At 43.2% G+C, this 10747-nt stretch overlaps 1 protein-coding gene across 1 annotated transcript; it reads left to right on the forward strand.

Moving 5' to 3' along the window:
* The first annotated feature begins 953 nt into the window (after positions 1-953).
* Positions 954-7507, forward strand: LOC108705240 (dynein light chain Tctex-type protein 2B). The gene is made up of 4 exons (XM_018242031.2): positions 954-1409; positions 4683-4790; positions 5825-5875; positions 6444-7507. The coding sequence occupies exons 1-4, from the start codon at positions 1329-1331 to the stop codon at positions 6789-6791; spliced, it is 588 nt and encodes a 195-aa protein (XP_018097520.1). The 5' UTR covers positions 954-1328; the 3' UTR covers positions 6792-7507.
* Positions 7508-10747: the final 3240 nt, after the last annotated feature.

Raw genomic sequence — 10747 nt, forward strand, 5'->3', positions numbered from 1 at the left:
ACCTCCTTATTTCATGTTTCTGAATGAAGGAAAGTGCACCTCACAAGGGAATGGGTTGTTCTTATGTGCAGTTTTTGGGGTTAAAAATCACTTAAACAGGGTCAAATCCTTGAAGGGGTGGTTTCACATTTTAGTTAACTTTTAATATGTTATAGAATGGCCAATTATTTTTATTACTCATCTTTCTATTCAGGCCTCTCCTACTCATTTTCCAGTCTCTTATTCAAATCAGTGCATGGTTGCTAGGGTGATTTGGAACCTGGCAACCAGATTGCTGAAATTGTAAAATGAATAAAAAGCTAAATAACACAAAAACCACAAATAATACAAAATGTAGCTTTACTCCTGCTCACGTAGTCCCACCGGCTACCATTAACCATTGCTCTGCCAGAAAGCCCAGGGTCTGGATATGTTGCATATCAGAATCAGTAGGAGCTTGTGTTAGACAAGTACCTACCTGCACAGCAACTGTATGACTCTGCAAAGTCCAATAATACTCTGTAGGCAAATATCCCCTGTTTATTTACACAAGAAGCACTTAAGCTGGAAGGTGTAGCTACAAGATAAAGCAAATAAACAACAGGTGTCGGTGTAACTTATACGTCCTCGAGCTGTCACTTACCTGAATCCCAAACCAAACAACTGATGCTCTATGTCATTCTTCTTGTGTCCTCAAAACCTCATATACATGTTATTAACAATATATCAGATATATAATTATGCCCAATGGAAGCAGCAGTCCTGCCCTGTTTTCTGGCAGCTGAGATTCTAGCTATCTGTATAACAGAACATTCTGTCCCAGAGGCTGCACAGATCCTATCTGATCCCCATTGTAAGCAGCAGTCCTGTCCTGCTTTATGGCAGCTGAGATTCTAGCTATCTGTATAACAGAGCATTCTGTCCCAGTGGCTGCACAGATCCTATCTGATCCCCATTGTAAGTAGCAGTCATGTCCTACTTTATGATTTTCAATATCAAATACAATTACATATTATTTTGAAAAGCAGTGGGTATATTTAATGAATGTATATTTAAAAGCTTTTCAGAATTATATACCAGTATATATATATTTTTGCGTTCATGGAGGTCTCTCAAGTTTTAGCACTCATGATTCAGTATGGACTAATTCTGTCATTTGGCTTTAAAATGGGAGTTGCCAATTGTATTAACCAGCCCTGTACTTGTGCCACACACCTCAGTTATTTACACTAAGGATCAGCAATCACAGTGCAAGTGACACACAACAAGTACACACTAACCCAGTAGTCTGTCCCTCCCAACACAACTTTATTACCTTCACTCCAGGCACAGACAGAGGCACCAACACCATGTCTTCCAAAGGCAAGAGAGTCTCAGTGGCTGGCATGACAAGTCTCAGTAAAAGAGACAGTCTTGAGAAACCCTTACAGGTATGTTACCCTGATAATGATCTCCCCTCTCTGTATAATGGGACTGAGTATCTATACCTGATAATGATCTCCCCTCTCTGTATAATGGGACTGAGTATCTATACCTGATAATGATCTCCCCTCTCTGTATAATGGGACTGAGTATCTATACCTGATAATGATCTCTCCTCTCTGTATAATGGGACTGAGTATCTATACCTGATAATGATCTCCCCTCTCTGTATAATGGGACTGAGTATCTATACCTGATAATGATCTCCCCTCTCTGTATAATGGGACTGAGTATCTATACCCTGATAATAATCTCCCCTCTCTGTATAATGGGACTGAGTATCTATACTTGATAATGATCTCCTCTCTGTATAATGGGACTGAGTATCTATACCCTGATAATGATCTCCCCTCTCTGTATAATGGGACTGAGTATCTATACCTGATAATGATCTCCTCTCTCTGTATAATGGGACTGAGTATCTATACCTGATAATGATCTCTCCTCTCTGTATAATGGGACTGAGTATCTATACCTGATAATGATCTCCCCTCTCTGTATAATGGGACTGAGTATCTATACCTGATAATGATCTCCACTCTCTGTATAATGGGACTGAGTATCTATACCTGATAATGATCTCCCCTCTCTGTATAATGGGACTGAGTATCTATACCTGATAATGATCTCCCCTCTCTGTATAATGGGACTGAGTATCTATACCTGATAATGATCTCCCCTCTCTGTATAATGGGACTGAGTATCTATACCTGATAATGATCTCCCCTCTCTGTATAATGGGACTGAGTATCTATACCTGATAATGATCTCCCCTCTCTGTATAATGGGACTGAGTATCTATACCTGATAATGATCTCCCCTCTCTGTATAATGGGACTGAGTATCTATACCTGATAATGATCTCCCCTCTCTGTATAATGGGACTGAGTATCTATACCTGATAATGATCTCCCCTCTCTGTATAATGGGACTGAGTATCTATACCTGATAATGATCTCCCCTCTCTGTATAATGGGACTGAGTATCTATACCTGATAATGATCTCCCCTCTCTGTATAATGGGACTGAGTATCTATACCTGATAATGATCTCTCCTCTCTGTATAATGGGACTGAGTATCTATACCTGATAATGATCTCCCCTCTCTGTATAATGGGACTGAGTATCTATACCTGATAATGATCTCCCCTCTCTGTATAATGGGACTGAGTATCTTTACCCTGATAATGATCTCCCCTCTCTGTATAATGGGACTGAGTATCTATACCTGATAATGATCTCCCCTCTCTGTATAATGGGACTGAGTATCTATACCTGATAATGATCTCCCCTCTCTGTATAATGGGACTGAGTATCTATACCCTGATAATAATCTCCCCTCTCTGTATAATGGGACTGAGTATCTATACTTGATAATGATCTCCTCTCTGTATAATGGGACTGAGTATCTATACCCTGATAATGATCTCCCCTCTCTGTATAATGGGACTGAGTATCTATACCTGATAATGATCTCCTCTCTCTGTATAATGGGACTGAGTATCTATACCTGATAATGATCTCTCCTCTCTGTATAATGGGACTGAGTATCTATACCTGATAATGATCTCCCCTCTCTGTATAATGGGACTGAGTATCTATACCTGATAATGATCTCCACTCTCTGTATAATGGGACTGAGTATCTATACCTGATAATGATCTCCCCTCTCTGTATAATGGGACTGAGTATCTATACCTGATAATGATCTCCCCTCTCTGTATAATGGGACTGAGTATCTATACCTGATAATGATCTCCCCTCTCTGTATAATGGGACTGAGTATCTATACCTGATAATGATCTCCCCTCTCTGTATAATGGGACTGAGTATCTATACCTGATAATGATCTCCCCTCTCTGTATAATGGGACTGAGTATCTATACCTGATAATGATCTCCCCTCTCTGTATAATGGGACTGAGTATCTATACCTGATAATGATCTCCCCTCTCTGTATAATGGGACTGAGTATCTATACCTGATAATGATCTCCCCTCTCTGTATAATGGGACTGAGTATCTATACCTGATAATGATCTCCCCTCTCTGTATAATGGGACTGAGTATCTATACCTGATAATGATCTCCCCTCTCTGTATAATGGGACTGAGTATCTATACCTGATAATGATCTCCCCTCTCTGTATAATGGGACTGAGTATCTATACCTGATAATGATCTCCCCTCTCTGTATAATGGGACTGAGTATCTATATGCTGACAATGATCTCCCCTCTCTGTATAATGGGACTGAGTATCTATATGCTGACAATGATCACTTGTATATGATGTGAGCACAAGAAGGGGTTCATTGTTCATTGCTAAAGAGGATTAAAGGGGAAACGCATGCATAAGCAGGTAATCAACAGGGCCGAATTTGTTTTTCCGACTCCCCTAGGCCGGCCGCTGTGTTTCTGCTCTGTGCGGAAGCATATGCACACACTCCCCCTATGCGGAAGTGTGCGCATGCACACACTCTTCCCCATGTCCCTATCTGCACCGAGGACTACTTGCGTGCACCCAGTAAGAAACTTGGAAATTTGCCGTGCACACAGTCCTCTGTGCATTGGTAAATAGTGCGGCTGGGCGGCATGCCGCCCGTGAAATCTTGGCGCCCTAGGCCCGGGCCTTTGTGGCCTCGCCACAAATCCCAGCCTGGTAATCAATATTACAAACATGGGCTGCCAGGCAACTGGAGAAGCAAGAAAGCAGTGAACTGGGCCGGCGGGACCCCGGGAAAAAACCTGGTGGGCCCTGGCTCTCTTGGGCCCCACTGGCCCAGACCTGCTCCCTGCACTTTCTCTCCTTACCTCCCTGAAACCAGTCACACTGATGCGCTAGAAAGAGGTACTTGAGTGAGCGCTTGGAGGGGAGGGAAAGTACATAGAGGACTTTGAGGCTGGGGGGCCCAAAGGGATGGTGTGGGGGGGCCCTGAGGCTGCCCCTCCAGTCCAATGCTGGCAGTGAATGGAAATGATGTGCAGGTGGGCTCTACATCTCATCCTTGCATATTTAATGGAAAGGTCTGACCTGGCTGGACTGATTATTTGGGGTTTATTTAGTGTGTGGTAAGTGGTCAGTTGGGCTGAAAATGCTCCTTGAAGATGATAAGCTAACATTCCAGGATTGGTTCTGTATTCCTTACCCACCACTCTGTCCCCACTATTTGCCCATGTGATGTTGCTGCAACTTCTAATCTGTCTCCCTCTCCCATTCCTACAGCCCCCCATTAGAGGGAAAGCCTTGTTGGGCAAAGTGTCCTTCAGCAACCAACCATCCTGGAGCCTGACCGGGCTTCTTGCTGCTCAGAGGATGACCAAGAACCTGAAGGTGGGTACCAACTTGCACTTTCAACTGTTACCTGGTTCCTTACACAAGCTATAGGAGAGGGCCTCAGACTGGTGACAGACAGGTGATTGGGATGTCATTGTCTTTGCAGCAGTGCCATTAGCCAAAGACTTCTGCAAGGATTCTCTCTTCTGCACATCCTAGAGGAAACATTAAAAATCTACTAATAAGCAATAATACAGGTGTACACCATTTTTTTAGGGATGCACTGAATCCATTATTTGGGATTCGGCCGAATCTCCGAATCCTTCATGAATGATTCGGCAGAATCCTGAACCGAATCTGAATCCTAATTTGCATATGTAAATTAGAGGCGGGAAAGTAAAAAGTGCGGGGGGGTTTACTTCCTTGTTTTGTGACAAAATTCGGTTCAGCTAGGCACAAGGATTCAGCCGAATCCGAATCCTGCTGAAAAAGGCCAAATCCCGAACCGGATCCTGGATTCGGTGCATCCCTGATTTTTTGTGGTCCCATAAATATATAATGCACAATGCAATACACTTTCCCAGACTTTACACCACTTTTTTTTTTGCATGTGTAACTCTAAATAGGGTAAATAATTTACACTTCTGGTATTCCTTTTGATCTATGCCACATGTTATGTGGCATAGTATGTTCCTGGCAGCACATACCAAGGGAATTAAAAAACCCTGGCAGTGGCAGAACTACCTTAAGTGTTCAAGTCCCTTCTGGGATCCATAACCAATAGCAAAGTGTCGTGTCAGATGTATCTGCCATTCAGCCGTAGCCCCAGGATTGTCTGTTACAGTATATTCAGTCTTCACTACATTGGTTTTCTCCCTAAAATTCACCCTAACTGACTTCCAGGCTGCCCCTCTTGGGAGTCAGTTTGGAAAAAACAATAGAAAATCAGAAATAAATGAAAACCAACCACCCTTTGCCCTTTGATTTACCTGGGCTGGAAGTGCAGTGTTTGCAGACTCCCTCTAGTGTTAGACAGAGGAAAGTACAACTTACTATATAAATATCTGTTTCCAACTTGTGTTTATGTTTAGGGGAAAAGAGCATTGAAAGGAGTAAAAAAGACAGAGATTGTGGAGCCCCAGGTAAGTGTGTGAAAATATTCACCCATATATTAATATTCACCAGCAAATGCCACATGGCTGTTTACAGGGGTGGTTCACCTTAAAGTTAAAGGGATACTGTCATGGAAAAATGTGGTTTTCAAAATGAATTGGTTAATAGTGCTGCTCCAGCAAACTTCTGCATTGAAATCCATTTTTAAAAAGAGCCAGCTGATTTTTTTATATTTAATTTTGAAATCTGCTAGACATATTGTCAGTTTCCTAGGTGCCCCCAGTCACGTGACCACAAATACTAAGAAACGTAAACCAATCGCAAATTGTCTCAGAATATCACTTCCTACATCATACTTAAAGTTAACTCAAAGGCAAACAACCCCTTTAAGAGTGCTATGGGCCTCTCAGGAGAAACATTACATTATACCCAAGGCTCTCCAGGTACCTTGGGCCCCATCAGTGCTAGGGAGTTCCCAAAAACATGATATGACCCAGTGATGGTAGCATAAGAAGGCTCACCTTTGGCTTTCTGTAATGCTGACAGATGCCCCTTGTCTAACCCACTTCTGCTGGGTTCCTCTCTCCTATGCCACAGCCTCCCTCTTTTGCCTCGCGCCCCACCGAGAAGATTCAGGTGACTGCCATGAGACAGGTGCTGGAGAGTTACCTCCCTGAGAGACTTGGCACGATCACCTACAACCCTGCCAGCGCCCCGTCCCTGGTGAAGGAAGTCAGCGAAGAGATCAAGGGTCGTGTCAAACGGGTGCTGCCCGCTCGCTACAAGGCTTTGTGTTTGGTGACCCTGGGTGAACGAGGACAGGAGGACATTAAAGTTGTGAGCCGCTGCCTGTGGGACTCACATTCTGATAGCTATGCGGCTCATGTCTATGAGAATCCAAGCCTCTTCTGTGTTGTAGCTGTGTATGCTGTATACTGTGAGTGACACAATGGCCGACACCTCTTGTGCCACTCAGAACCTCTGGCTTTTGTATATGGGAAAACATTCCCTGGCTATAAATAAGGTTTACACTCACTCTATTTTTCTTTAGTCAGTAAGACATGAGGTTACAGGTATAGGGCAATATATATATATATATATATATATATATATATATATATATATATATCAATATCATCTATTCCTTCGATTCCCAGTGGATTATAGGGCATCCGTGAACACTCTCCTTTCAGATCTATTTGTTACTATTCTCTTGATCGCATTCCATGTTTTTCCCATCTTTAAAATTTCTTCTTCCACTGATCTTCTCCATGTGGATTCCATCCCAGGGCTCTTCTTTCTATAGATTCCTCTCCCTTCCTGAGTTTGTGGCCTTTCCAACCCCACTTCTTTTTCCTTAACTGAATTTCTATCGGTAGCTGGTTAGTGTTTTACCACAGGATCTCATTTGTCAATTTCTCCGGCCATTTTATATTCATAAGTCTCCGTAGGCACCTGTTTACAAAAATCTGTAATAGGTTGTGTGACCTTCCAAGTTTCACTTGCGTATAAAAGGACTGCTTTCACATTAGTATTAAAAAGGCGAACTTTGGTTCGTTTTTAGATGTTTTTATTTCTCCATATAGGGTACAACTGAATAAATGCTCCATTTGCTTTCTTTATTCGAAAAAAATATATATATATATATATATATAATTTTTTTTTTTTAAGATCATATGAGTAGGAATCTGCCATACTGCTTTCTCTAATGAGTATAATTGATCCATACATTGAAGAGAAATAGCCCCTTCCAGTGGCCAGAGTGTTTTTGCTTTCCACAATTTATGAAAGACATATGTTTTACATTGTTTTCTGCATCAATAACTGGTCATTAAAGGCCAGGACAAAATATTAACAAATCATCCCTAAACTGCCCTTATAATGAAGTTTGCTCCATTAGCTGGCAATTGAAGGCAGAGTGGTATAATGTTCTGGCAGCTGGGGGTGGGTCTTAAAGGACAAGGAAAACCCCATACATTTGGGGATTCTGATATGTTAGACACAGGCGGGTGTAACAGTGGTGTAACAAGATATTACTGGGCTCCACAGCAAATTACTTTTCAGGCCCCCAATATGTCTAGAGGCTGACCTGTTTTACCAACATTTATTCAAATACAGTAGTACAGTGTCGCATGGGTTAGCCGGACACCAGGAAAAAACCAAGTGACCACCTGACTCTTGTGGACCCTAAAGGCCCAGATCCGCACCCTGTGCTTCTTCTTCTTCTTGCCGCGAAGTGGCGGAACTACCGGGGGAGCAGGAGGTGTAAGTGTACCAGGGCCCGCACCCCCTGCAGGCCTGCCAGCAGTTCGCAGTAGAGCGTTGGTGCTTCTGGAGGGGTGTCAGGGGGCCCGGCTGCACTTAGGGTTGCCACCCGGCCGGTATTTTACTGGCATAGCCGGTAAAACACCTGCCAAGGCCGCGGCCAGTATTACAAATATACCGGCAATGAAGCTGCTGTTAAATTTGTAATACCCATAAAAAAGGCCCTTGGCCCTCCCCTAATCCGATCAAAACTTACCTTTTTCGCTGCCTTCTGCCCATCGTGTGCCGTGGCTCCACCCCCTTTGACATCATGGCCCGCCCCTTTTGTTCCCGCCCCCACCAGTGGCCCATCGCGTGACGTGGCTCCACCTCCTTTGACTTCACAGCCTACCCCTTTTTTCCGCCACCCACTACTGGCCAGGGAAAATTTTGTAAAAAGGTGGCAACCATGGCTGCACGGTCTGCACCCTGGCCTGATGCGCTGTAGTTACGTTATGCAGCAGGCCCGGATTGATAGTGGGCTGGTAGTAGGCTGTTTGGGCCTCTGTGTACTTGGAAAGGCAGGGCCTATTTTGACTCCGAATCCAGACCTGGTGTGCGGCGCAAGGGGATTGGCGGAACCTCGGTGGCCCCCCCAATCCAACCCTGAAATTGTAATAAATTAGGGCCTCATGGGGCCCCTATCAGGCCCGGATTTGTGGAGAGGCCACCAAGGCCCGGGTCTAGGGCAGCAGGATTTTATGGGATGGCATGAAGCCCAACCACACCCACATTGGTTCAGAAACACTGGGTATGCGCGGGAGATACAATAGTTTTTAAAAAAATGTGTGTGAATAAAGGGGAGGGGATAGGGGCAACGAATGACAGTAGGCCTAGGGGCACCCGCTATGTAAATCCGGCCCTGGCCCCTATACCTCCTGGGCTTCTGTCTGTTTCCTCTGTAGTTATTAGACCCCTGAGGACATTGGTTCATTTCCACTGGGCACAAACTGATCAGTCAGTGTAATCTGATTAATAACAAATAGATATATGCGCCTGAGCCATTTAATTAGCACCTAGAGCTATAGGGACATTGATTGTTTGCTGCTTTCAATGTGTATTTAATCTCACATATAGTCATACTATATTTTGTGTGTGTGTGTATATACACATTTATTAAAATCTTTCTTTTTAATAAAACAATGGCGTCTAAGACTCCCTCTTGCCTAATATATATAAAGTGTGATTATTTCTCCTCACAAATCAGGTCCTTTCTGGTGTTTTGTGACAGTTATGGGACCACTTTACCAGTGAGTTTTGTTTACATAGACCTCTATAATACATATAGTTTGTTAAAAGGCATGTGGGAAAGTCAGTCTCCTCCTCACACACACACATATCATCGTTCCACCTCCTCAGACAAGTGATTCCTAATTTAGAGCCGCAGTGGAACAGCGACTACGCATGCTCGTTACTTCTTTCTGAGGCATTGGCAGGGCGGAGCTTGGGGAAAGAACGCTAGCATGCCATTGGCTACGATAAATGAATGGAAGGCCACGCCCATATTCGTTCCGCATTGAGTCGGCGTTTATAGATTCCAGCGTTTTCAATGCACCACGTGACTGTCTGGAGAGGAAGGGGCACCATGATTGTTGCGGCTATCGCAGAGCAGCAGCTAATGCTTTCAATGTCCTTTAAAAGCCTGACATGTGGGTCAGAGGGTTTGTGTACTTACCTAGACTGGGGTCAGACGTGTGATAATGTATTTATGAGTTCTGTACATGCTGTAAGGATGTGGCAGGGACAAATTAAGGCTTGTATATTTTAAATGGTTTTGGCATCTCATTCGTTTAAAGGAGACATGTAGGATAAATGAAAAAATCCTAATTTTGTAGCCAAAGTATATAAATGAGTAAATATGTTGTAAATGTGTTGCTTTTACATGGTGCTAAAAATTAATATTATCTTTAAAAATAGCCCCTTTATTGGAGCTCCCTCTAGATGTTCTCTGGTCCCTGTCTGTGTTTCAAATGAGGGGTAGGCATGCCCCCGCCAGAAGCACAGTAGGAGAAGGACAGCCAATCACAGCCCTGCAGTCACACAAGACTATTAGGTCCTGCTAGCTGCTGATTGGTTGCTGTCCTACAGTGCAGTGACCTGAGAGCCGTGGCTCCCCTGCACAGCCTGGGAATTCAGGGAGCAGGAAGTGGAAGGTTTTTGCAGAAATATTCAATAAATCAGCCTGAAACACTACTTTTTTTAAGCACAATTCTTCTATATCTAAATGAGTATAACACATTGGTACATTCTAATTTTTTACACAAAATGTCTCCTTTAATAAAAAGACTGAATCATCATATAGATTACTAACAAAGCTTGCACCCACAACTGCTCCTGTGTTGCTTCCACTGTAATTATCATATTTATAGAGGTCGAATGAGCATTCTGTCTGTACTTTCAGGTAGCATTCATGGTCCAATTATATATACAAGGCATGTGTAGTGGAATGAAACCCTCAAGGCATTTGTATAGACCCCAGTCTGCCCATGGACGCCACAGACTTCTTTTAAAGGGGTTATTCAACTGTAAATTAACTTTTAGTATGATATAGAGAGTGATATCCTGAGACAATTTGCAATTGGTTTTCATTTTTTATT

Source organism: Xenopus laevis, chromosome 3L (genome assembly GCF_017654675.1).
Source record: "Xenopus laevis strain J_2021 chromosome 3L, Xenopus_laevis_v10.1, whole genome shotgun sequence".
NCBI lineage: Eukaryota > Metazoa > Chordata > Amphibia > Anura > Pipidae > Xenopus > Xenopus laevis.

Bases quoted from the DNA above. Each gene is read 5' to 3' on its own strand.
- LOC108705240 (XM_018242031.2), top strand. From the start codon at position 1,329: ATGTCTTCCAAAGGCAAGAGAGTCTCAGTGGCTGGCATGACAAGTCTC. The intron at 4,791-5,824 runs GTGGGTACCAAC...GTTTATGTTTAG, and splicing joins GGATGACCAAGAACCTGAAG to GGGAAAAGAGCATTGAAAGG. The intron at 5,876-6,443 runs GTAAGTGTGTGA...CCTATGCCACAG, and splicing joins CAGAGATTGTGGAGCCCCAG to CCTCCCTCTTTTGCCTCGCG.